The sequence below is a fragment of the Neodiprion lecontei genome, chromosome 4 (genome assembly GCF_021901455.1).
Source record: "Neodiprion lecontei isolate iyNeoLeco1 chromosome 4, iyNeoLeco1.1, whole genome shotgun sequence".
NCBI lineage: Eukaryota > Metazoa > Arthropoda > Insecta > Hymenoptera > Diprionidae > Neodiprion > Neodiprion lecontei.
In genome coordinates, this window is record NC_060263.1 from 16,031,385 (window position 1) to 16,059,349 (window position 27,965).

At 38.2% G+C, this 27,965-nt stretch overlaps 3 protein-coding genes across 5 annotated transcripts; 1 reads left to right on the plus strand and 2 right to left on the minus strand.

Moving 5' to 3' along the window:
* Nucleotides 1-1,519: 1,519 nt before the first annotated feature.
* LOC107220298 (E3 ubiquitin-protein ligase RNF144A) lies at nt 1,520-10,159 on the minus strand. Its single transcript, XM_015658837.2, has 4 exons — nt 8,003-10,159; nt 6,129-6,291; nt 5,719-6,041; nt 1,520-5,256 (listed from the first exon to the last, which is right to left on the minus strand). Exons 1-4 carry the CDS (start codon nt 8,564-8,566, stop codon nt 5,011-5,013), a joined length of 1,296 nt encoding a protein of 431 aa, XP_015514323.1. The 5' UTR covers nt 8,567-10,159; the 3' UTR covers nt 1,520-5,010.
* A 176-nt stretch (nt 10,160-10,335) lies between these two features.
* Nucleotides 10,336-16,703, plus strand: LOC107220314. 3 transcript variants are annotated; one of them, XR_006903968.1, is made up of 4 exons: nt 10,336-10,689; nt 10,866-11,030; nt 11,228-14,779; nt 15,184-16,703. XR_006903968.1 is itself a non-coding variant. In XM_046737994.1 (4 exons), the coding sequence occupies exons 3-4, from the start codon at nt 11,271-11,273 to the stop codon at nt 13,506-13,508; spliced, it is 1,734 nt and encodes a 577-aa protein (XP_046593950.1). In that variant the 5' UTR covers nt 10,336-10,689; nt 10,866-11,030; nt 11,228-11,270; the 3' UTR covers nt 13,509-16,703. The 3 variants fall into 3 exon arrangements, 2 of the variants coding, with proteins under 2 accessions (XP_046593950.1, XP_046593949.1); XM_046737994.1 differs by having other exon boundaries at nt 11,228-11,529; nt 12,034-16,703; XM_046737993.1 differs by having other exon boundaries at nt 11,228-16,703.
* LOC107220294 (maternal protein tudor) lies at nt 13,678-27,853 on the minus strand. The gene is made up of 9 exons (XM_015658827.2): nt 25,529-27,853; nt 25,006-25,434; nt 24,348-24,901; nt 24,197-24,264; nt 22,629-23,540; nt 22,103-22,526; nt 21,721-21,890; nt 21,471-21,604; nt 13,678-21,359 (listed from the first exon to the last, which is right to left on the minus strand). The coding sequence occupies exons 1-9, from the start codon at nt 27,169-27,171 to the stop codon at nt 17,381-17,383; spliced, it is 8,313 nt and encodes a 2,770-aa protein (XP_015514313.2). The 5' UTR covers nt 27,172-27,853; the 3' UTR covers nt 13,678-17,380.
* Nucleotides 27,854-27,965: the final 112 nt, after the last annotated feature.

Consider the following 27,965-nt stretch of genomic DNA (forward strand, 5'->3'; position numbering starts at 1 on the left):
CGCCTGACCATTCTGAAGTCTTCGCCAATTACTGCTACTCTCAACCAGAGAACATAGGTTTGTCCTCTAACTGTTTTATTGACCATTTTTTTATATTATTTACATTAACATTTAATGATTTTAATATTCTCGATAAGATTTTTCCAATCTAGCTATTTATTGTGATTAATCAATTAAAAAAAAAAAAACAAAGGTGAGGCATCAGGGAATCGAACACAAAACTTTCAATTCTTCCATGTACTCGTACATTGTATAAAACTCTAAAACTTCCGGCCATGGTCAATTAAATAGTATGAAAACTCGCGATGCTATAGATAATTGACAAAAAAAAAAATTATTTTTACGTGTTAATTAAATGGGAAAATTTCAAATTCATTTAGCGAGTACTTAAAATTAAAATTAAGAGCTAGGCTTTGGTGGGAATTTTTTTTTATATGTTCAGAGTGATATTTCGTCTATGGAGTGAAAAAAAAAAAATAGTCGTCTCACACGAAGCACCCTAATATATATATGAATATGGGGCATTCCACGCCAACTTAACCAACGTCGAAGTCTCATCATTGCCGATTATGTTTAAAATTTTTGTTGTCGTTGTCCCATATTCCAAAACAGTACTATGAATTTTTTCGATTCATTTTTCAGTGAATTTTTTCTACTTATGTTTTTTGAAAGCCAATATGTCTTTGGCCATAATATAAAAATCGGAAAGAATTCTCCATGATCTTGTGTCAGATATAAAAATTTTTAAGCCTAGACCCAAAGTAGGCCAGTACTCCATTCTTATTTATTTCACCTTTTTATCGGTAGAAAGGTTACAAAAAATGACATGGAACAGTCTGTTTACTATGGGAAGTTACTCAAACATTTGCATATGTAACACCGGATATATGAGAATTGTTTCAGATTTTTTCAAACTGATTAATTATTAGCATTTTTTCATCTGGAGAAAAATATGTTCCTAAAAATCCTCGGTTATATATTAAAATGTTTGTGTAGTAGCCCACGAAAGACTCAAAATTGCTTCTGTTTTTTTTTAAACTTAGTATTACTTCAAAAAGTTCAAAAAAGAACAGAAGTAACCGCTAGCCCATTCTTGGTCTAGGCTTAAAAATTTCAATACCCGACACAAGATTTGTGAGAATTTTGTCAGATTTGTAAATTATAGCAAAAACATGCTGGTTTTCAAGAATCATAAGCGAAACAAATACAGAGAGAAATAAAAAAAAAAAAAAAAACTTAAGAGTGCTGTTTCGGAGTTAAGACAATTGCATCAAAATTTTTCAACAAAATCAAAAATGATAAGGGTGCGATGTTGGTTGAATTAGCGTGGAATAGTGATGGTAACTAAGCTGAAATTAATCAACGATTTGATTAATCGAGGCCAAAAAAATAATCGAACATGACTCAATTGAATTAGTCAAGATGTATTGATTAATCGACTATTTTGTATTTTTTGAAAACGGTGCACATGAAACCAAAATTTCGTGAATTTCAGTATGTAGTTTTAAAAGTGGAAAAGTACTTTGACAATTTATAATTTTATTCAAAACATTTTTTCAATTTCAGGTGAAATTATTTATTTGCCTTTCACTTATTATATGAAATGGGTACTTAGTAAGTAAGACAATGATAGTAATTGATACTTTAATCACATATATTGATGTTGTGTTGCATCGTTCGTGGGAGTAAAAAACAATAACCGATTGTGAGGAAAAATAATCGAGTCAGTCGAGTAATCGAGTTTGAAAAATAATCAATTATACTCGATTAGTTGCGAAAAAATAATCGATTTAATCGAAAATCGATTATTTCTGGTAATTCTTAGCGTGGAATGCCCCACTTTTACCCATATTACTGTACCTATTTTTTTCTAGTTCCTCTTTCCGCATCATCTTATTAGTAAATATATCAGTTGATAGCTAAGGAAATTTACAAATTGTAACAAATATATAAAGATATTATATATTACATATATACGTCATATAATATGTATATAAGATGCATCATAATTTATACATTATTAAATTATGAATTTGGTAACAAGTAAATAAGTAAATATACATGATTGGAGTCAATTTTTTCATTTTTCTAATGGAAATCTTTCAATTCGTTTAAATTTTTTAAATTCATCCCAATAATTGTCTGTCTCTACGAGTCCGTATAGCGCATTTTTCTTTTCACGTGGTTTGTACATACGATTTAGAAATGTTTGCATAAATAATTGGCACCAACGTATCAGAAATTATTCTGTCAACAAAATTATTTAATGTACTATTTAGCCGTTCGCAAACCAGTTGCCACTCCATTGACACAGTTATTTCAAGAACACATACAACACATTTCGAGACATAGTTAATACCTTGATCCACGTGTGTGCACACATGGGTACATATGTATGCACGGATGTACTTTGCTTTCGCAATATTTTAATTTTTCTGGAGTTTACACTGTATATACAGAAATAGTATGCATGTGACAAATTTGAGCTGATGATAAAAATATGACTCAACACAAAAGAGAAAAATTAAAAAAATTAACGACAATGAAGAATTCAATTTCTTTATATTAATCTGTCTGTACACAAGTCTGTGCTCCATTCATATTACTTTATATCCCCATAAAAACCTATTTTTATCCTTTGTGCCCTTTATTTATTAATTAAATGATTTATTTATTTGTTAGTTGATTTACGTGTATTTTTTTTTTTATTTTTTAATCCTCTCAATAATGAAAACCTTTTACTTAAACAGAACGCAAATCCCCTAACAATTATCACACGATTCATACATATACACTTTTTTGTTTTTATTCTTACAAACAAGACATGCTAAGATTTAGTAACATTGACGCCAAGAGCCTTCGTCAGTTACATTCGGTAAATCGAATTAGTCAAGTTTTACACATGGTGGCCACAAAATCTGTTTAGAAATACTCTCGAGCATACATCCCCCTGTAAATCCAAGGATGCACAAAAGACGTGATTCAACATAATTGAAGTATAATGCATCAGATATATACAAGTGTTTCTATATTGTACGCATGTAAACCTGATTCAATAAACCAAAAGATAAGATAAATTTTCTCTTGGCGAAAAATCAAGTTTTTATTTTACCAAACCTGATAAACAGTATGTTTTTGTAAATTCCCACAATCGAATTACGTGTGCAGTTACGAAAACAGTTTCATGTACCAAACAAAAACCGAATATCTTCTCTAACATTTCCGGGATTTCTAGGTTTCGTCAACTCGTGGCCACCATCCAATTAACAATACCGCAAAGCACAAACTTTTTGCATGCGCGCGATTAACACGCTTAAGCGTAAGACTTTTTAAGATGCGAATTTATTAATGTAAACAATTTCAACGATTTAGAAGAATTATTCTACAAGTTGATGAAAATTTGTCGGTTTCAAAGTTTGATATAACTAGGTAGGATACACTCACTTGATACCACTGTAAAATGCTTTACATAGGTACATTACCAATCAATCGACTAATGCTAAACTTGTGTCAGTCACGTTTCTGTTCTTCTACTTCGTTCGCATAACAAGTATTACACATAAACGTTGATCACATAATATAAATTGCATTGTAAGAACTGCGTCACAGTTTTATTTTCGATGTTTCACATCTCACTAGATTGTTCGTCAAGCGAATCATAAATTGAACGTTAAAAATAAAAAACGAAATTGAGAGACTAGATCAGACGAGGGCGTAACATCGCAAAAGTGAAATGCAATTTTCAAGATCCACGCAATCCACTTCATTGACTAGAAATGCGTGTTAAATATACATTATCCATTAGGTTCCTTGGAATGTGTCACTTTAAAATGAGCCATCATTGAAGATCTTTGAAATCCTTTTCACCATAAAAATAGAAACATTAAACATGATGAGTGTTTAGCAAATTTTGAAGATGTTTTAAGTTAACCTAAACTTAATTTATCATTTTCTATTTTCCACAACGCAGATGTCAATTACAGAAATATTTAATTCTTAATACCTTAAGTAGAATATGCACATAAAACACGGGGAAAAATCACACAAATAACATTAATGAAAAAGTCGGAAATTAGAATTAGGACATCGTTAGCAATCCATGTCAAGGAGTATTTCTTTTTCAAAAGATGTTAGGTAATTTGACTCTTCTTTCACCCTATAACAGCGCATTGCATACATGTTTAAAAACTTGTTTTTTCCCCATTTTTATGAACTAGTTATGTCACCAATAAGATGTACAAAACACCACAAAGTCAAGCTATATCAATATCCCCTTATCTGTACTGATACCTCAGTTTTGATTCCGGGAAATTCGCAACTTTACATACCAAGTATTTATCTGTTATCACGATAAAGGTTATTCGTATAATTTTTGAGCCCTGGAATAGAAATCAATTGAAGAGAATAAAATAAAAATCTAAACTAGGAATTTTCGTACTACGTCCTCATTTGAACCAGCGTCTCAATTTATAGTTGATAATATGTCTATATATATTAGGTACTTAAATACTAATAACTACAATCATTCATCAGCGTAACGACTGTATATTCAGAGTAAATGGCATGACATACTTTTCGTCGTATAAGTACAGTTTCTTCTTTTCTTTTCAATGCTTTTTTTCTTCTTCATTCATTAGTAATATCAGTATTTCTCAGATATATATGTATATTCGTTGTCATCACTCAAAACTTGTATGATTATTATATACACACACACTTAGCAGGTTACTACTGCTAAACAAAAAAAAAATTTTTTTTTAAATCACATCCCTTTGCATTGATTTTGTGACCCACCTAAAGTAAATTAAAGTAAAGTAAAGTAAAGTAAAGTCAAGTCAAGATCTACACCTCCAAAGATCACTAAGTTCAAAAATCTTGGAAACTTTAAGTTACCAAGAAGAATGAAAGACTGTAATAGTTTTTTCTTTTTAATTCACCTGCATGAATTGCAACGTTCGACGGGCAAATTCAAAAATCGCTTTGGGTTGAGAAGATTTTTAGTTTACAAATTCAGGCTGGCGTGTCTTCTGGTACACCTTCTTCCTGTTCAAGACGTGACGAACCGCACACGCGACACTTGCAACACACTATACAAGGTGCGGCCAACAACAGCAACGGCGATGCTACGAGTAACAGAAGACCAAATCCTGCAAATATTCCAATCACTTGAGTCCGATGCCAAATAACAGAGGCCCGTGAATGACCAAGTTTATTTTTACACGGCCCTTTGTCGTAATGGCGCAAAAGGAAGTCGTCCTGCAACATGAATGCAAAATATATTTTATCGGAGCATCGTATTTTATTAATTTGTTTTATTTATATTATATGGCATTTCCCACACTTACAAAAAAACAAAAGAAAGAATTAGAAAATAATTAAAATATTTCATCTAGAATAATATAAAACCGATGATACAGTATAAACGATTTCTCATTCTGGTTTCATTTTCGTGTCTAACAAGACATATTATTTTTTCATCCCTAGGTAATCCAATTTGAAATATTGCGGTTGTCAGCAGCGCAGCTGAATTGTAAGCCTGTGCTTGAGAAGCCTTATTTATTTGGGATTTAAAATATAGTCTCGAACGCGAAGTATGACCTAGATAATCCATGACGAATTTTGCGCTTCGCAATATGACAGATAAACAAGTCTAGCATGTGTCGTTTTATCATAATTATATGTCAACCTGCTTCAAAGGATGAGAAAATATATACTCACATCCAACGAGGCTAAGCAGTACCAACAGAATACGTGCTTGCATCGTTTACACATCATCTGGGCGCATCCCTCGTCTTTTTCGATAGGTACAGAACACATTGGGCAGCATTTTATATGCTCGTTGTCTATCGGTATTCCAGGCGGCACCTCGGGACAAGGCCCATTGTGCCATGGCTCACGACAGAGCGAACAAAAGTCGGTCGAACAGCTGGGACAGTGAACAGGACCCAGTAGAACTGCACCGCCATCTTCGTTACCAATAGAACACACCGTTTCGCACCCTGGACTCGGACACCAGGCTCGCCCCTTGTCCACGGAAACATCTGCAAGATTATAGTGCGAGTTAGTATCAAGTTTGACGAAAGACAGCAAGCAGATTTAAAATTTTTTTTGTTGTACTATATTTTTACCCCTATTAAGTCGAAACCTATGATGCTTTTCCAGCAGCTCGGGCGTTACTAGATCTTTGATCTCCAGCAGCGAGAGAATTCCTCCACGTTCGCATTGTGCGTCTGGACAACTTATCTCGTAGGCACCTTCGTTGATCTCAAATTCGGCATATGACTGCATGCACTGTAGGTGGAAAAAAGAAAATCGTTATTTATTTCAGGAAACTTATTCTATGTGGTTTATGAACATTCTAAAATTATTTCAATCCGAGAGTTTCCTCTATTAAATTTTGTATCTATTTAGGTATTTCACAATGCCAAGAGAATCGTTATGGAAAGAGAATAATTAATTTGCAGTGAATCAAAATTCCCTGAATAGACTAGTTGGTTCATTTTTTTTAACACATCCTCAGAACTGGCTCTTACCACTTGTAAAAAATGATAATTATGAAACCAGTTAAAATAAGACCAGTCTTGTGAAGTACCTCAATACAAGTACTTTTTTTTGTATCCAAATACATTTTTCAGTACCTATACCTGTACCTATACATTTTAGGATTAACTGGACCTATTTATAGGTACAACCTAAGGTACTTTAGTTACGTAAAAATGTCGCATGAGCATGCATTCAGTGTCGGAGGGCAGATATTAACTGTACTGTAAAATACATTATCTGTGACATTTTTAAATGTTTACTTTTCTTTAATATAATCAATTTGATAACTAATATTTCGTATAAGTCATACAAGTCTAGTACCGTATAAGTGTAAACTGCCAGAAAGAACACCTCAGTTTTTTCGGTAAAATATGCTTTGTAGAACGCAGAATTTACTCTAAAAACGAGGGAGACTACATTTGTAGTAAAAAATACAGTTGATATGGGTATTTTTTTTACCAGAAAGTTTCATGTGTCCCTGTTTTCCTGCGGTTTTGAATAAAATCTGCTCTTTTATCCTATCCATGCACTCAATGTAAATAAAGTACCTAATTATCTATATACAAATCACAGGCATTTCCTGCCATACCTAGTAGAGTATATCCCTAGAAGTCTACAGGAGACTTGTGCGGGCAAGGGAAGGGATGGATTAGTGACCATCATTATGCACCATATGCATATATATATATATCTATCTGGCATTTCTTATATAGGTACATTTCTTAAATAGTACCTGCGCCTGTACCTAGGTACTAGTTTTGAAGTACCTTTTACAACACTGATTCAGAGAGATTAGGGTTCAATTTTTCAATTAAAATACATCAGCAGAACAAAATTACATTAGAACCCCTATTTAGTTAAAGTAATGTGTTATTGACTTCAACTTTAATCATGAGTAATCAAGAAAGGTATAAAAAAAAAAAATAGAAGAAATGGAAACACGTTCGATTCCTTCAAGAAAAATAGGTTTGTAATTACCATAATGAATTAATTCATGGAATCGAATTAATGAATTAATTCATGGAATCGAATTTATGAATTGATTTACAATATTAAGAAAACTGCTTCTTATTTGTAAACTTGAATAAATTTCACATGAATCTTTCTACTTCAAGGCGTTATCATATCAGATTGAAAAAAAAAATCTGCAAAAAGATTCCCTGATTTACTTTACATTGTATATTCTTAAGCAACATTATTGCAAATGGAATGTTCAAAACTTCGTTTAAATATAAAAACCAGTCTGAATTTGCAAAAATTAAATGCAGAACTGAAAAAGTTGTACTAACGGTCGCCAAGCCAGCTAGTGCAAGAGTTATTGTTACTGATACAGCATATAAATTGCATATTGTTCGTTAATTAGCTCAAGACCTGAGTAAGCAGAGCTATTCCTTGAGAATTTCATAAAGATTGATAGAAAAACGATAAAAAAAAATTAGTAGATCAAAAGCAAACTCACATCTTTGCAGTACGCACAGCCACAGCTTTCGATCCTAGTCGTATCTGTTGTCGGAACATCGGCGAGACATAGCTTGCAACGGAGTTTTCCAGCAGCGATAGACTGCGATGAAGCAGGAACGAAGTTGCCGGCGGCGAGGCTATACCGTGAACTCGAAGCAAGGGAAAGCAGGCTAGAGCATCGTGAGCAAACTCTGCTGCGGTTTACAGGGCGGCCTTCAAGGGCGAGGGTGCTGAGACCTACGGTAGTTTCGCACTTACGTAAAACTCCGGGGCCGAGATTTACCCAGCTACCTTTGGCCTCAAGGCTTGCACAGCTTTCAGGTCTGAGTAGAGGTGTGTTTGCGCCGCCAGGAAGAAGCGGCTTTTCGACAGGAGCCAGACTCAGGGAACTCGACTCTTTGCCGAGGAGGGCGAGCCTGATACCAGAGAACTTATCGGACTTGTCAACCTTCTTTTGATCGGGTACATTTTTCAGCGGGGTTATCGACGTCACGGAACTTGTCGCTGCTCCCATCTCTATCTGAGGAGCTCGTCGTACGACGAGTGATCTAAGACTAGGCATTTCAATTTCTACAAGGCTTTCACCCTCGGCGAAGCCGGTAGTCTGTCGTTTTTTGATTCCATAAGCCACAATTCAGAATTCCTGGCTCTTTATTTGTCAAGGTTAAATGAAAAAGCTCCCGTTTCTTTTCAAATCGACAATTCTTGGGTTCGTGGAAGACGACACGTCAACTTTCAGGTGGCAAATATTAGACCTTAAAGCGTACTCACGTCTCGTCTGTTTATCTTAAATCAACACACTCGGGTACGAATTTCTTGGAAGTATTTTTTTCTTGCTAGATTCAGGTGGTTTTGTCCTTCTCTTTGGTTATTTGTACAGCCTGCTACCGAAGTAAATAAGTGTATCTTGATTTTTCTTCAGCAGGAATAGTTATTTTTCCAAACGGTGATCGGCAATGATGGTTCAGATAAACAAGACTGTGTTGGCTATTGTCACCATTCTACGTATCTTCGACAATAATAACAAAGCGATCATCCTTCAAATGAGTGATGGAAAAATATTAACGGTCGTTTAAGGTTTTACGATATACGGAATGACGAAAGAAAAGTAGGTTGATAAAATCAAGAAGTAAAAGAGAATTGAAATAATATTCTCCAACTACGACTCTGATTGAATAGAGGAAAATAAATATATTCCAAATAAGTCAACTGTCTTATTTTTCCTTTACGCACCTTCTCGCCGAAAATACGCACGTAGAAAATGGATCGGTTTATGTATCATTTAACTCCTCGACGGAACGATCGTGGCGACAACAACATATGCGCTTGGAATTTCGATCGCCATTATTGGCAAAATATGCACGACGATCCATAAAAAGCAGCTAGTCGATCATAACAAGGCGGACGACGCTGTTTGTCGAGCACGGTCCTGACGCTTTTTCCTGGTTCGGTTTTAACCAGGTAGCAGCAGCAGCAGCAGCATCGCCGCCGTTCGGAGGCAGAGCAGTTCGTTTCGATAAACACGAGTCAAATGTAGACCAATGTAGACCAGAACTTTCACTGTTCAGAAAAACAAACCTTCGACGAACGACGCTGGCAGTTTGGAGGTCTAATTACACTTCGAGACTTGATTAACCGATTATGCGGGATTGGGTTTTTGGGCCTTTGGCTAAATCACGCCCGCAGCCAACAAAAATACTCCTTATCGCGACACTCACACACTTCCGTTTCACTGCGAATCATCACACACCCCGCAACGCACGTATGCACACAAATTTGCCTCGGATTCAACGGCGGACTTTCCCTCCCCGCGTCTGACGGAATCGTTACTAACTTCCAGCTCAGATTCAGTAGCTCCTCAGGGTTGTTAGTTTTGACGTAACTTGTGCTTCTCTTCTAGGAACGCCACCTCGCCAGATGATCTATTCATGCAAAAGTATCTACGCTGCGTCCGTAATCTACGCGTAGTGCTGCCTCTGCTACGCGCTGATTAAAATCGCGGATGAATAATAAATCTTCTCACTTTTCCAACCTATGAACTTGAACCGGTATAGACGAACGGTCGAGTTTCAAAGTCTACGGTCGCTTATATCTCTCTCCTTTCTTGTTTATTTCGCGCCACCCGTCTTTTCCGCGACTCAAGATCGGCGCTGGCGTCGATTTCGAGATAGAACCATGTGACCACCCACGTGGTCCTAGGGAATTTTCGACTCCTATCTGTCAAATGGAATATTGCACAACGCTGTACACTTTCAATCGCACCTGTTGGCCCTGTTTTCGCGATTCGCTTTAATGCCCGATTGTCTCAGGCAAGTCAAAAGGTCGCGGCAGTCTTCCGACAAAATAATTATCGCTATCAGCGCTTTCAAAACTTGCTATTCGGTCGAGCTCTTCCCCGCTTCAGAAGACTCCATTCTCTCCGAAGTTTTTGTTCAATGTCAAAGTGACAGTCCCTAGGAGGTCTTCTTCCCACGGGTTAATTGCCTTATTTATTAAATTCACAGACGAGGACGAGTCGCTTGCTTATTTTTAGATTCAACCATGGTTAGCTCTTATCTAGTGATTCAGACGTTATCTAGCCTCGCTATCGGATCGAATATCATAACTTGAGATCCCGTATCTACTGATAAGTTTCCTCGCAAGCTGGTTGACAAAAAAAAAAAAAAAAACTGACGAATTAGAAAGGTGAGGAATGATTTTTTCACATACTTATAACTAATTAATCCTTCGTCCAGTCCAACAAACATAGCTGACTCACAGGAAATTTTTTCCTTGTCTCCTAAACAAATGAACAGAGATCTATGTATCCGAATTGATGATCCAAGTAATATGTATGTACAATATACTTTCTTATTTTTCAGGTACAGTACCCAGAAGTATAATTACCCAGTCGATGTCATGCTGGATATAAGAAGTCATAAACTTTTGCAAAGAGAAATATTCATTGGGCAACTATGAGTTGCATTTTGGAACAAATGTTTCAGAAGCTAACATTGAGAAGATTACAGGAACAACTTTTGAAAATTGTAGGTTTACAAAAAAAATCCACCTTTTAATCACACATATTTTTTTTATACATGAATTCGATCACACACAATTTATCCATCTCACTTTCGGATATTCCAGATTCGTTTACATCATTTTTTATAATAATTTTTTTTACTACCACACTCGCAGAGAATTGCAAGTGTACCAAGATATTTATTTTTCATCTTTGTTACAGCCTTGATAATCGCTGATAAATAGAAAACAGGAAATACGCATTAATGGACAATACGAAATGCCCACGAAATTATTTTCCTCACTTAAAATCAGGGATTAAGACTGATTCAACGGAAGAGAGATATGCTGAGAAGCAAAAGCAGCATACCCCTCCACGTGGAAAGAAATGTCAAGGCGACATTGTATACATACAGAATCCACTGTTCCAAAACTTCTTTAACAACGGTTTAACAGAGTTCAAAGACACTACTGGCAGCTGTGAATATTATTCAAGAAATCTTACCACGAATTCGAATCACGAGGGTAATTATCGCCACAAATTATACTCTCAGGATTGTAACTTCCAGAAATTTCAACATCGCGAATTTAACGGTGCGCAAATAAATGTAACCCATAAAACTCGCAAAAGTAGAACAAAAGCAAGGGCCAAAACGAGAAGAGATTTGTTGATTAATGAAAGCTCGGACGACGATTACTGCTCTGTGAATTCTTCGTTTGACTTGCAATTAGCAGGCAACAGAAATTCTTTAAACATGAATGACGCGTACAACAGGAGAAGTCGTTCGGCTAGAACAGAAAGATACCTTCGCCGGTTGTCCAAGGATGAAAATTATTATGACAATGAATTTTGCACTGCAAAGATTAGCTCCCCTACAAGATTTCAAGATGGTAAATCGGCCTCGAGAAAATGGGAAAGTCAAGTTCCTGCCCCTTCAAATAATCTTGACGAATGCAACCCTAACTTGTTTTATTTCAACCACAATGACACAGTATTAAATAATCCTATTTATAATTTATCCCGAGCAGATTCTCCAATTCTTTACCGTAGGCCCAGATCGCAGACTGGTCGAAAAGAGTTTACTGAAAATCAAGCTCACGGCGGGGATTTTAACTACAGCAGAACGCGTTGTTCCGATCCTGGCACCGACGCTTTTCTCGCTTACAAGAATAATAAATTGCCACGCCCGCCTGACTACCTCCAATATGTTGAGCCAAAAATATTCAATCATGAGCAGTCAACTCAGATTATGCAACTAAATAAACCAGCAGCTACTCACCGGGTTAAACGTTCCAATTCGTTTCAAAGTGAACCTTTAAAAGAGTACGAAGTGAGGAACCATATTTGGCTAACAATGGGTAGAAAACCAAAAGCTGAAGCTGGTAAATTGGGCACTAGCATTTCAAGTACTGAAGACAAGTGGATCGATTCAGTCTTACCACCAGTATCGCCAAAGCCTGTTCCTACATCAAGACAAGCTGGATTAGATTTCCAGAGCAGAATAATGTCGCTGCCAAAAGAAACGAGCAAACTTACAGCGAGCAATACCAAAATACCACAAATGACAGATTTGTCAAAGATGTACAATTCCAGTTCCACCAATCTGTTGTCGGACACTGATAAAGATCAACAGATTGCTAAAAAACGAAGTTCGAAAGATTTCAGCAAGGAATTATCGGAACTGGAAAAAATGTACGACAGTCTCCGTCTCAGTGACGATAATTTGCTGGATAGAGCCGAAGAGCGTTGCATCGAAGAGTTTAGCCAAAAGGGACAATCTCAATCCTCAGCTACTGAGCATGCCAAGTATCTCTCGAGCAGTTCGTCATCCGAGTCTCTAAACTTGGAGGATGGTACAGCGAGAGAAAAGTATTCCCAGCAGCCCAGTGAGCCGCACGTTGTTAACGACGATATGGCATACAGAAAAATGCAATCCAAAAGAATGCCGGCACTGTCAGAAACCCAGAATTCTCTGTCGCAGATAAGCTATCTGCTTGCATCATCGGCGCTGATCCTTGACAAGACCGATTATCCAGATGATACGATTAAATTGACCAAAGAGGAACCAAATATAACAAAAGATGATATGGTTTATCGAAATTTACATTACGCAAACAATGTCCTCAGGGTTGTCGAGCCTCAGCCGCCGTTTGGAATACCTCTGAGGCCAGCAACCCCGTCCACCAATAGCAACTACTTGTGCTCCTCGCCTGTGGTTGTAAAAAGTCCTCCGTTGAAGTACGTGCCTCAAAGCGAACCAAATCTAATAACGGATGACCTGGCATTCAGGAATCTTAGGAAAGATGCTCCAAAGGCAGCTACACCGCAACCTGAGGAAGACAGTAAAAACGAAATGAATGTTTTCCTGTTCAACACAGATATGGATAAAACGTCTAAGGACGATCAGTTCTTTAGAAAGAAAAAGAAAGCTGTAAGATCTTTGTCAGCCAATTTATATGGTCTGATAAAAGAAGTAAATAATTTAGATTTGAACGTTATGTAATCGAATACATAATCATTATAAATATAATCCATCAAATATAGAATATTAGCAGCTGCTTTCAGCGTGCGTTACTAACTATACAGTTGGAATATGTAAATTTCGATTTTTCAATTACATGACATAAATGAATCGAAGTAGCTGTAATCGGACTATATTTTTGCCAAAGAAATATTTCATGCGGAGAATAAAGAATGTTTGATAAAATTTATCGACTTATTTACCAAATTGAATAGAAGAATAAAATTCGCTCAAGTTTTAAAGAGGTAGGGTGAATAGGTATTAGTAGCAGAGTTATTGCTTTCAAGTAAATAAATTGTTGCGTTGTGCTTAGCTTTTATTAGGGTGCCAAAAAACGACGTTTTGGGTGATCAGTGCCTTGTAGTATTTTTGTTGCATGTATAAAAGTGATTACAAATCTTGAATGGTTATTTATGAAACTTGAAGTTCTTAAAAAAAATTATATTATATACATACACATACTGTTTATATATATACATAATATATTGTTAACTATATTTTCTAACTGTATTTAAGCGATGATTGATAAGAACAAAATAAAAGAATAAATAAAAAAAAATCTGAATATGGCATGTTACATTAACTTGTTACTTTTCCTTCACTTATATTTTCAATACGCATGTTCTTGCAAAATAATAACAACACCACATTAGAATAACTTCATTTCTGATGTGTAGCATTTATTTTTAAACTGTGAATTGGTGCATTGTCGTAAGTTGAAGTATGCGACATCTTTTTTCGACCCAAAAACTTGAATACCTGTACTCTTGGTTTTTCAAAATTAACAATCGTTGGGTTTTAGATTTACCAATAAGAAGAAGAAAAAAACATTTAGTCAACACTCACAATGAAAAGGACCCAAAGCAAACGGTCAGGTTCAGGATTGCCGAGAGGCGTAAGCTTGAAAAAACCGTTTGGCTTCTGCTGTGACGTCAAGAATCAAGACTTGGACACTCGGTACGACAGGAGACAGCCGCCGTTCAAGACATCAATGGAAAAGATATTTTTAAACGGCGGAGGACCGGACTTGAAACTGCGAATTCAGGATATTGGCAAACCTCCTTATCCTATTCGCAGAGAGAGTCGAAGAACATTGATTGGGGCCCCGATGGGTGAGTGTAACAGATGTCGAGGCCCACTGAAATGGTACCTCGAGGATGAAATATCCCTTGCACGCGACTTGCTGGCTCACGACAGGCAAACTAAGTACAATGCAGACGCTGACAAGCAGGTTAATATCGCTTTGAAAAAAGGTAAGTTTTTGATGTACTTGTTATAAAGCTGGGCACTATTTAAGGAGGTGCCCTAGTCGATTTCGACGTTGACGTATATAACTCCAAATACCTAAGTCCATGTATCTCAGAAGCAAAAAAGGGTTTAACAGCTCCATACTATATACGATTCTGAACAAAACCACTCCAACACATTTTCATTTGATGTGGAAATAAAAAAAAGGCACTGGTTCTATGAAACTGCAATAATAATTTTGTAGAATTCATGCCATTTCTTTATTTTGGAATGAAATGAAACTGTGTTGGGAGTGTTTTTGTTCAGAGTTTGTGCTTATGAGTAACGCGACTTTAGATACTTGCAAATATATACGTTGAAGTCGAAATCGACCAGGGCACCCTAATAAACAGCGTATTTTTCCTTCCAGTGAGAAGAAAAAAGGAACTCATGAAAAAACAGAGGCAATAGAAGGTAAACTAGGATGGAGTATGTGACGTGATAGGAGGTACTTGAGATTATTCTGTAATTCTCACAATTCTTCACAATCTTGACTGATCTAACATCGGATTCATTTTTCCAGTGATCCGGAATTAAGGTAATTTATAAATATGTTTTTACTTTTCTTACTAATAAACAACGAAATCGACAAGCAATTAAATTTTTCAAACCTTCTTTTACGCCTTAGTAATTTATTTTCTCGATGTACAATTACCACAGAAAACAAACTGGAAACAAAAAAATATATATCTATAGCATGTGATCACAAATTTTTTTCCACAACATATCCTGCGTTGTCTGTTGATATAATATAATATGATACAGTCAAGCATTCGCTGCTTTGAGAAAGTGTTCTTGGGTACAATAAAAAGATAATAGCATTGTTAAGTGTAAATATTTCTCAACAAGGAAGCGTCGATGCAATTGAGAGAAAAATACAAAATTAAAGAATGAAGAAAAAGAACAATAATACAAAAAGTACCAAATGAACAACAGAAAGGAATAACGCATGTCTTTCAAGAAAACAATTAGATACTGCGGAATTAACTGCGCAATGGCAAACAACTGTATTGCCATAATTGGTCATCACTACACAGAGGAACTTTTAATATATCACATTAGCATATCATTATACGACAGAATTCAGCGGTTTCTTTGCATAAGTTCATTGTGTCAATACTGCTGCCGCAGCTTCTGAATGAGTATGTAAATATACCACAGCAGTCACAGAAAAGTCAAAAGATATGAATTTATAATATGTGTCTATATATATTTGTATGTATATTGTGCGGAGCCACAAATTTCACCGTCAATGCGATTCTATACTACATTAATTCTGAACATTTGTTTTTCCTCTTTATATCATTATATACATTCACAAGATATTGAGCCAGCATTCTATAAATCAAAGGTATACTTGAACGGCAGCAGAATGTATTTTTGTCGTCTTTAATGGAATATTGTGAAAAAAATTTCCAGTTTAAAAGAAATTCAAATTTTATTAACAACGTTTTTTCTCTTAAGTTTGTGCAAAGCAAATTCTAAAAAACTATACGGTGCAAAAAAACAATTTTTTTGGCACAATTTATCCTACGTAATTTACCACCCAACATTTTGAAATTTCGGTAAGGCACAAAGTATTTAAATTTAACAAAAATTGTTTCAAAGAGATAAAGAAGAAATACGAAGTTTTAATCCAACTGTTAAAAGTTAGAGTATGCTACGATTGGCTTAATTACACCTGATTGAGGGCCAATTGCAACACTACATATTCTTAAAATATTAGAGATAACACATAATTCTAACAATTGCGTACATATAAAAAGAATTATCGCTTGAATCAAATATTATATTACTAGAAAACAACTTTGAATACTTGTAAGCTAAAAAGTAATAATTATAACTGAAATAAGTCTGTTGTATTAATACACATATCTTAATAAAGAGGGTGAACACTTAAAAAAGAAACATGTTTTCAAAGCGTATGTATGCACCTCTAAAATTTTTGCCAAATTTTTTTTTTTTACTTTCTCAAATTCTTTTTACATAAAACGATCACTCGAAAATAAAATTTTCTTCGATAATGTAGTTTTTTTTCCAACTCTTCTATCAAGATCATTTTTTTATATACATTTTTTATATGTTGATGTATATAAAATTTATAAAAACAAACGATACTAATGTGTATTTTGATAAGAAAAAATCACGACGAAAATCTTACTTCCGAAATAAAAACGAACATAATGTAATTACATCAATAATTCTTCATCCCGTTTGGTTAACAGTATTATTTTTATTGTTATATTATTTTTATTCAACGTGAAATTAAAGAACAAGAAATTATTGGATCAGCAACAAGAAATCTTTGGCATCTGTTGCATAGGGTGTCTTTAGCACGGCTTACTACAGTATTATTCTTGCTTAAAATATTAATCGTCAGTTATCCTTATGTTAATTAATAGAACAGAAATTTATAGTAAGTATCGTTGCTAATAGCTGTGCATTGAACTCAATCGTGCAATGTCTTAACAATATGCAGACCTTTCCTTTCATTAATATAATATTTATTATTATTCGTTATTTTCATACAAGTTCGTTCCGTCTGTAACTGGGAAGTATGATATAAGCTATAATCTGTACTTAGGAATGTTGTTCTCTACTTCGACGGTAAGTATTTCATCTTGTTCATCGAAATCCGACAAGTTTTCTTGCAAATTCACAGCACCAGCCAGCAACTTCTCAGAGTGAGGAGTTTTCGGAGTTACTGGTCGATTTTGTTCGATACTCGGAGATTCCCCTCTAGATATACTTCCGGGTACAATTTTGTTCTCTAACTGAGTTTTCCCGAGTGTAACCGGAGCAGTTTCCTCTTTCGCTTCAACTTTCGTTACACCCGAAACAGCATCTACTATTTCCTGATGTAAAGAATCTGACGATTCGGCTCTGCTCAGGTCATTTCCTTTGTTGATACTACCGGGAACAATTTTGTCATCTGAACAACTCGATCGACGTCGGCTGAGCATGCTCACAGGAATATCGTCCTCCATTGATCCCCTTGATACACTCCCAGGAACAATTTTGTCAATCTTTGGCGTTTTCTTCGGTGTAACAACCTCGCCATCCCTTGAGACGTCGTAGGTTGGTTGTGAATGTTCCTCTGTCTTGGCAGAAACTGGTTCAGCTTTGGTTACCCTTTCAGGTACACTTTCATCACCTGATACCTCGACGGCAACATAATTCGATTCTTCTTTCACCTTACTATATTCTACAGTGCCATTGATCGCTGCCTCTTCAATTACTTTGATTTCCGTTGTGGTTACCTCAGAAGTACTTTCCACAATGCTACTTCGTAAAACAGGTGCTTCGGGATGATCTACTTCTAGATTAGCCGAGCTTTTTATAACGTTGATAGCATCTTCTGTTTCGGCATTTGCCTCGGGTTCTTCTAAATTGGGTTCAAGTTTAGGTACCAGTAACTCGGGATTAACTTTCGACTCATGTTCAGGCAGTTCTGTTTTTTCTTCTGTAGCCCAAGCCGTTAAGGTTTCGGTTGATTTTTCTTCTTCCTCCACTATTTCGCTCTTACCAGTAACGGTGCTTGTATCGGTAATTTGTTTAATCTTTAAGGCATCTAACCTATCTATCGGAGTAGGTGCTGGGGCTTTAGGGATATCGAAAATATAAACAGAAGGTTGCTGAGCTTTGCAAACATCGGCTTGATTATTTTTTGCTTCTGACGCAACGGGTTTATCAGTCTGAGGCTGTTCAAACTCGGTGAGATTTTTTGAGCCATTAATCGGAGTATCCTTAGCTTCGTTACTGTCGGAAATAACAGCAGTTTCTAATTTATCAGTCTGAATTATGTCATCTTGGCAGGTATCACCATTAATCTGAATTTCATCAGCCTCTATTTTATAACTAATATTTTCCTCCTTGATCACTTCATTTCCATTTTCTAGAGTTTCGATAATTTCTACCTCATCCTCTTCTTTTTCACTGATGTGGATCACTTTTACAGTTTCAGAATCGGTAATCACAGTTTCGATAATCTCTAAATTGCTTTGATCTTTTTCACTGGTCTGGATCATGTTCGCAGTTTCAGAATCAGAAATTACAGTTTCGATAATCTGTATCTCGTCTTGATCGTGTTCACTGGTTTTGTCTATCTTTGCCTCTTCAGAGTGAGTAATCTCAGTTCTGATAATCTCTACCTCACTTTCATCTTTTTCTATGGTTTCGATTACCTTAGCAGTTTCAGAATCAGAAATCGCCTTGTTTTCACTGCTAACTTTTTTGGTACACAACGGCTTCAGGATATCTACAACATCATTGCCTTCCCATTGCAGGGATATCAGCGTCGGATCGTTATTATCAAGCAGCTCAAACTGGAACATCGTGACACCGTCCGCCACTAATTCATTGAACTTTCCGCAAGCCTCTTCAGACCAGCTCTCAACGTCACTTGGTAATGCAAGAGTGCATCTGGTGGCCAGGCTCGGGATATTGGCAACATCTTCTGGTAGTATCCTCAATTCTGTTGTCAGGGCAGAATTGCCGTAATCAAAGTACAGCACAGTGGTGCCGACTCCTTCACTGTGAGATAATATTTTCGACCTGTACCATTCGCCATCGTCTGGGAATTTGGCAGCGCAAATGGTTCCTTTGTCAAAAGTATTCAGAGGCAATAAGCTCTGCGCATCGAGTAGACGACTAGCCATAATCTCCAGTTCGGTGATACTGCTTTCAGCCTGAGTCCAAAACTCTGACGGCGAATTAACGTGGCTGACGACTACGTTCGGTGAATTTTCCTCACCCAACGGCGGAAGTCGTTCGTCTATCACAGGCAGGACTTCACAGTATTGAATCAACTGATCGGCCACATTTGTGCCATCTAGAGTCAGGTTTACCACCGAAGTTTCGCCCTCTTCTATCACGTCCAGTAAAAATATTGTCGCTCCATCAGCAGCAAGGTCAACAAATTTGTTGCTGGCATTGACTGACCACTCCTTGACTCCCAATGGCAACTTCAAGCAGCATTTTCTAGACAATGGTGGAACAGCTGCCAGGTCTTCGGGGATTGTTCTAATTTCCGTCGACACAGCTGAGTTTCCATAATCGATGTAAAGTACCTGAGTACCGGCCGGACCGTTCGAGTTGACGCGAGCTCTGTACCACAATTCGTCGTCAGGAAATTTGGCAACGCATAAACTTCCCTCAACGATGTCTTTGAGTTTTGGAAACATTTCAGCAACGATAAACCTGTCAGTCATTGTCTCAAGATCCGACACTGACTTCTCTTCCTGGACCCAAAATTCGCTTGGCGAATTTACATGGCTTACAAACGCGGATCTCGGGTCCAGTTCCAAGTCAATAATCTCGTCGATAAGATCCTCAGCATTGTGAACCATGATTGCGTGGCCTTCGTTCACCAAGGCGTCACCAACGCTCTTGTCATCAACAAACAATTCTACTCGCCTCGGCACACTGTCTGCAATGATCAACGCTGTGATAGGAGAATCCGTGGATGTGGCCATAGTTTCGAACATTTCGCAACTCGCTGTGCTCCAGTCTTCGGAGCCAGTTGGAATCAAGTCGAGCCTCGACTTGAGACCATACTTTTTAACGCTCTTCAAGTTCTGTGGCAGCTCTTTAATGTTGCTTGAATTGCTATCCACAACATCAGTGTTTCCATAGTCTATAAATCTTACCGTTGTTATGTCTTCATCTGCATCCAACACTTCCGCTCTGTACCACATACTGTCGACGGAGTAGAGAGCCGCACACAAAGTACCCTCTTCGGGTATGCCAGTGATAGGTGCAAAATTTGGCGCCGCGAGCTGTAGATTCGCCTGCATCACGTTTATCGCTTCAATTTCCTCGTTTCTTTGGAGCCAAAATTGTGCTGGTGAATCCGAGTGTGACAAAAAGACTTTGTACCTGTTGCCAACGATCATTTCCGGTATCTCTTGTTGCTCGGGTTCGGTTTTCTTAAATTCCACGACTATTCCTTGTTCAGACAGAATTTGGCTCATCTTCTTGTCATTCTCGGTGAGTTCGACGATCCATTTTTTTCCCATGTTGTAAAAATTCGCCGTGAACTCCTTGTCGTCAAAATGTTGATGAAGCAGCGTTTTTTGCTCTTCTTCACTTCCTTTTAGATTCACAATCAGAGATACTTTAATGGCCATTTGATGTGGCACATAAAATTGTGGCTCAAGGTTTCTTATTCCACTGCATGGGACTTCTTCGCAATTTCCGTAGTCGATAAATCTAACGACAACGTTGGTGTCTTTTACACTTTCTACCATCGCTCTGTACCAGTTCTTGTCCTCAGATTCGGCTGCGCACAATTTCCCAACTTCAGGAACGAGTTGCGTACCAGAGACTGAGTAATATTCGTACAACGAGCTCAACACCTCGGCAATTTTGTCCAAATCGGTTGATCTCTGCAGCCATATACTTTCGGCGTTGTCGATGTGCGTTACCCACACTTTCTGTGTTGATGCGAAAACTGCTAATGGACATATAGGGCCAATGCTGTCGTCTGTGTCTGTCTCGAGTATCTTGATCTTTTGGCCTAATAAGTCGTACAACTGCACTGCGAATCTACAGGAACAAAAAGTTAAATTCGGTTATAAGATTGAAAGGAGAAATTCTAACAGAGAAAGTACCTACATATTATTAGCAAATGTATAGACTCTTTTACAATCTCTTTACCTTTGGTTATTTACGCTGTTTATGCAAACGATCAATTCTTTTCCTTCAATAGACTTTTTCAGCTTTTCATCAATCTGTGGTGTAGGAGTCACGTTAAGATAGCACTCCGCCAGATGGCCAGCATTTGTAGAACTCTGTAATTTATGAGTTAGCTATTAATATCAATCTGAAATTTACATCTACTGCGTTACACTATTTTTCATTTTAAACTCATTTTACTTCCTTTAATATTCAATACAGTATCACATACCACGAGGTTGTCTACTGCTTGTTGCGACTCAATCAATGGCGGGAGTTGAATGTAAAACTTTGCAGCTCCTTGAATGTTGCAAACCTTCGTTCGCATCGTTTGTCCACTCCACAGTGCCGGATCTTCTTTTTCTACACCAGGAATAGGTTTGCACTGTTCAGCCAATGTAACTGCAAATAAGTTCATTTTCAGCAGGTTAAAGTATTACAACACTTTTTTTTCAAAGATTGTATTGTAATTGCAATTGTAAATTAACGACTACCTAAGCAGCCTGGTCTGAATGAATGGTTGGATGTCCACCAGCTTATTATTGGGGGTCTGCCCCATTTACATTGAATAAATAAATAAATAAATACGATTGAAAGGTAAGTATGTCTCTCACCATTATTGATGGCTGATTTTTCAGTGACATGGTTGGAATTGATAGCAAGACCTATGGTGATCATCGATTCGGCAATGTCCTTTCCCCTGTTATTCAGGGATATCAAGTATTTGCCATCCTTGGTTCCATGGAATGTACACTTGAATTTATCTGCGTCGAAATATTTGTCGATTTCGTGCTTGTTTGCCTTAGACCAGTCGATTCCAGTCGCCGGTAGGATATTGCTAAGTGTGCAGTGCATAGCTTGCTTGGGAAGTTTGGCGAACCTCTGTTCTACCGGATATATTTTGCATGGATCGACCATTGCACAATTTCCAAAATCAATATATTGCACTATGTGACCACGCAGTTTATTCAGTTCTTTTATCTCTGCTCGGTACAGAGCTCCGTCATCAGAGAAGAATGCTATCACCGGTGCCCCGACCTGTAAAAGATTCAAAACAATTTTTTTTCTATCGCTGACAAATGTTCAAACAAAAGTCAATCATCATGAGTATTAAAAAAAAACAAAGAAAAACAGTAGCACCTGCAGGGTACTCTTGATGGGCTGTTGATCGACATAAGCATCCTGTATCTCGTTCATCATGTTCCTAAACTCCGACTGCTTGCTAAGAATCTGACAGTAAAAATTGTTTGGATTAACGAACCAAGTGACGACAACATCGACTTGATACCCTGAAGCGAAGGATTCATCGTTCCACTTTTGACCTGCTGGAATGTATTGCGGCGTAACACGAGCTGGCTTTCTTCTGTCGTTTCGAGTTATGTTCCTAGCGTCTTTTTTGGCCTGCTGCAAGTCTAGATTACCACAGAATTGTTGGTTCACGTATTTCGGTTCTAAGCCATTGTCTCCGGTGTATTTGAGCAGTACTTCGTAAACTTCGTTAGACTGCAAAATAAACTCGGCTTCCAACGGAATTCCTTCCGTAGATTGAGCAAAGGTGTCAATTTCTTCGTCTGACCACGTTGTTTTCGTTGCACCGAACAACTTGCAGTGCACCGCCTGTGCAGATAATTTTGCAAGATCTGGTTGAATCTCCTTGATTTTGTCATTTACGACTGTCTCTGCGTTGCCATAATCTATGAAATGGACGCTAGCACTGTCTGCTTTGTTTGTCTGAACAACAGCTCGGTACCATTTAGAATCGCTAGAATATTGAGCCACGCAACATAGTCCTTTCTGTAAATCCGAACGCCTGACAATTTTCCCACCATCATTGTACGTTTGGGCTATTTTCTCCATAACTGTATCAAGTTCCACATTGTCGGGACACAACTGGACGTAAAAATCCGTTGGACTGTTCGTGTAGATTATTTCCACATCTTTTGCAGCACCTACAGTTATATTTGGGGGTGGGATTTTGAGCTTCTGCCCTCTGGGCGTATCTTTGACAGGTGAAGTTGGAGACATGGAATTCCAGGAGCTTGATTTATTAGCCTGCAGAGAAATTAACAGTTGATTATTTGTGTAGGAATAATACCACATTCTTAAAATGTCAAAGGAAAAATCTAACTGTATCGTAGTATTAAAATCTACAGTATAAAAGTATATTTTCAAAATAAGGTCGAAGTTAGTAACGTGAACATCATTTTCATTCATTATGTTATACGAATTACTATCCCAAAAATTTTCTTAGCACCGTGGTTTCTCCTCCCGGTAAAAGAAAGTGCGACGGCTCGTGCGCAGTTACTTTTTTAAAAATGAAGTTGGTGCAACCGCCGACCTTAATTTAAAATTTTAGCGGCACGTGTTAATATTATCTGAAAATTTTCATATTTGACGGGAATTTTTTTTTCTGTTATATAAACTTATTATTAATCGTAAAAATTCCAAAATAACAGACACCCCAGTGCTTATTTAAAAACAACGTTGTTAGATTACAACTTTAAAATTTTCACAAAATCTGTAAATCTAACAATAAAGCAAAACTATGTGCTCAAATTTTGGAAGCTGAACTGTAACATTTCAGAGTTGTTCTAAAATTGCAAAACAGTTATCTTATTTCCCACCATTTTGTGCGTCAATGTTACCAACTTGGACCTCATTTTTCTACACAAATTTGAGATCAATTTGTTAATAAATTTTATTCTTACCTTAAGATTCTTCCAAGACGAGTTGGACGAATTTCTATCCCTTGATCTAAATCCGGTACTCTGATTGCCTGTGGAAAAATTGGTGAAATAACAAATCATTTTTTTTTTACTTTACGAACCCATAATATTTCAGTAGATCAATTTTACTTACTTTTAGTACTACTTTTATCACTGTCGCCATCGCTCCATTTTCCACTTGCCGGTTTCCTCTCTCCACTTCTGCGCGACCCTCTGTCTCCCCTTCCTTTAATTCCTCTGGACCCTTTGCTGCCGCGCCGGCTGCTGCCCCTCGACGAAGTGTCAGAATCTCTATCGCTGAAACTATCATCTTTGCCAAGATTTTTTTCAAACCTATTGTCATCTCTTGGATTCCCATCTCTTGAGCCAAATCTACCTCCCCTGCCTCTTCGTGACCCACTATCGTCGTTTCTATCGAACCTGTTTCCACCACCGGGTTCATTTCTGTTGAAATGGTTATTTCGCGTTTCGCTTTGGTGCAATCGTTCTTCTCCATTATGTCGATTGCTGTCTCTCTGCCTTTGCTCATTCTCGACATCTTTTACAATTTTATTCAGTGGTCGTTCGTAATGATTGTTTTGGTCAAATTGTGGCTTTCTCGATTTACTGCCCCATTCGCTGCTTCTCGTCTCTTGGCCACATGTGTTCGATTTACCACTTTTGCCCCATTTGCCGTTACGATCGTCACTGTGAACACATAGCAATTATAGTTATAGAAAGTCTACAGTCTTAAAAAATCTTTACCCAAATTTACGCAATTGCAAATATATTCAATGCATTTTAAAAGTTACCTTTGATAGTTAGATTCCAGATTTGGCGACAAGTTTATGACCTGCTCATTAGCTGTGTGCGCATTATTTGGCGAACTTATTGGTCTTCTGGGTTGGCTTGAAACTTTTATTTGAGAAGCGATGCTGGCCATTGGAGCACCAGTACAATCGTACAAGTCTACAAGAGTACCATTAGGAAGTACGTCGATTACTTCCATTGCGAGTTTCTTTTCCAGAACAATTAACTCGAACTGATCAGCAAGTTCCTGATTGAAGGGTGTTGACTGAAAACCATTCAGTACACAGCTGATGGCCTGTGCTCTCAAGTTAACAACCAGATCATCGTGTATTCTTCGTAACGTGGACACAGCTACTGTCTCTTGATTTCCATAATCAACATAAAGCACGGTCGCTTGCTCTCCATTGATATTTAAAATCTGTGCCCTATACCTGTAACAAGCAACAAACAAAATTTGCGTTTACTCACAAGGGATTAAATTCCATTGATAATCAAGCGCGAAATCAGCATTTAATGAGCACAAACCATTGTTTATCTTCGACGTAAGAAGCACAACATGGTCTTCCAACTTGCAGAGTTTTTTCGTCAAGCGGCGGAGCTTTCGAGGCATATTCAGCCAAACACGCCATGACGGAAGTGAGGGACTTGATGCCGCTGTCAAGTTGCACGAAGAACTTTGTGTATGATTCGGCGAAAGAGACATGAATCATGTCCTTGAATCCCTGCTTAAGCATAGGAGCTTCTTGATAAAAAACAGGAGCAGAGCTAGGAAAAGTTTTCTTCAAAACATCTCTGATATTAACACCGCCATCGTACAAATCTCCATACTGTATTAGCGGGGGTCCTTCTGGCGGCCGAACATGAAGCACCAGCGGTCTTCCAGTGACAATTTTCTTGAAGTAATCCTTGACTTCATCGGTAATGTTTAGCTCCTTAAGACCGCTCAAGGTGAATCTGATGGAGAGGACCTTGGGCTGTATGAATTGAGGTGGCAGTTGGAAAATGTCCGAATAAGATAAAACTTCTGTGTGTCCAAAGTCGACATAGAAAAGCTTGCACTTCTGTTCCATAACTGACATTACCACCGCCCTGCAGAGAACTCCCTCCAGCGAATAACGACCCAGACAAACCGATCCGGGCAATGGCGGTTCTTGCAGAGGTGCAGTAGGATGGTTGTTCACATCTGCCATCAGCTGTGTGAGGATTTGTGCTGTACTCTTTACCTGAACTGAGAATTTCATTGGTCCATCCTCAACAAACGACACGTAAACGTCGTGCATGGAACCTACATCCAGAACTCGGGACTTGAAGACTAGGGCCTCAGGGGTAGGGGCAGGGGCAGGGGCAGGGGCAGGGGCAGAGGCAGGCGGAGGCGCAGTCACGGGTGGTATTCGGTGTTGCGGGCTTCTCCAATCCTCCTGAACAGGAGGATTTGACCTGGGTGACGACTCTGTGTACATGTTGTGCTGCGGCCTAGGCGAGTAATTATGGCCCAAAGGGGGTGCCACGGACTCTCTGGGCATCTGAGGGACGCGTGGTTGCGTTGCTCGCTGATGTGCTGCGAACATGTCCTGAAGCGTTACGGAAACAGCTAATTCTTTGCTCACCAACAGCGCGCCGAAGTCCTCGTTATTGTAGAAAAGCTTGAGCAGTCTGCGGGACCCAATAACTGAGTGCAGGATTCCCTTAAGGTCGGCGTAGCGGAGAGTCTGCTTTATTGACTCTATTGTACCGCTCTCCCAGGTTCCATTGATCGGAAGAATGTGAGCCAACACAAAGTCCAGGGCCAGCGGAGGCAGCGCATGCAGAGACACAGCGCTCGGTATGTTATCGAGCAGTCTTATAGCTGTGGGCGGCAGGACCTCATAGTTTCCATAGTCCATGAAATGGACTAGGACATTGCCGTTGGGCTGCACGTTGCATATTTTTGCTCGGTAATAGCCCTCGTTCTGGAACCTAGCACAGCATATCATGTTAGGCGTCAGCGGGTAGCCGGGATTCGGAAGCGCTAGGCCTTGGGCGAATTTCTCGCTCAGTGGAAGAATCATTCGCTCAACGCACGTGGCCGCGTTTCGGTCGATCTGACCCCATATTTTAAGCAGCGGTCCGTCGGTCTCAACGTGCGTTACGAACAGCCCTAGTTCAGAATTCTGCGCCATTGCTGTCATGTTTGCTCGCTCGAGTCGCGACCGCTGGCCGACGCTCGATTTTCTCAAACACAACACTCGCGTTGAATTTCGTGTTGTTTTGTTTCCTTGTCAAGCACTTTTTTTTCTTTCTTGTTTTTATGGTATGATTTTTTTCTCTTAAAATTATGCACCCGATTCCGATTCGTTCTATCGCTATCTGTAGTTTTTCTATCGGACCCTCAACACGAGGCCTCATTTACATCGTGGATACAGAGATTCAAATTTTTCTTTCTAATTCAGGCCGAATTGTCTCCTCGTAACGGCGTACGTGTATGAATGAATCCTCTTACGTGTGCGGCACTTATCACAAAGAAATTCGTACACAGACACAGGTATTACCGAGCTGTTAGATTTTGGCATATTGCAAAAAACGGTTTTTCACCAGCGGAATGGGGCTATGCGCCACTTGGGGAGGTGGAAAGAGGCAACAACTCGACGAACTCGACCAATAGCGGCGAATGGCTGTGCATCAAATATATTCGAATGTCGATTGTCCGCACACGTATCCTTTGCGCACCACCACCACCGAATAAAGAGTCCATAAACCTCGGAGAATACCTTCACGTCGGTTGATGGACGCTTGGATTGTTTTTCCTACACTTTTTTCTCACTAGACCACATATCAAGGCATAATGCTAACGGGATTCGATACACAACTAAATCTTCACATCTCCAAGCGACAAAAACGATAATTCACGCTTGTATTGATGCGTTCAATATAGATTGGAACACTGATATAACTCACAGTATCAATTTTTAAATCATGGTCACAG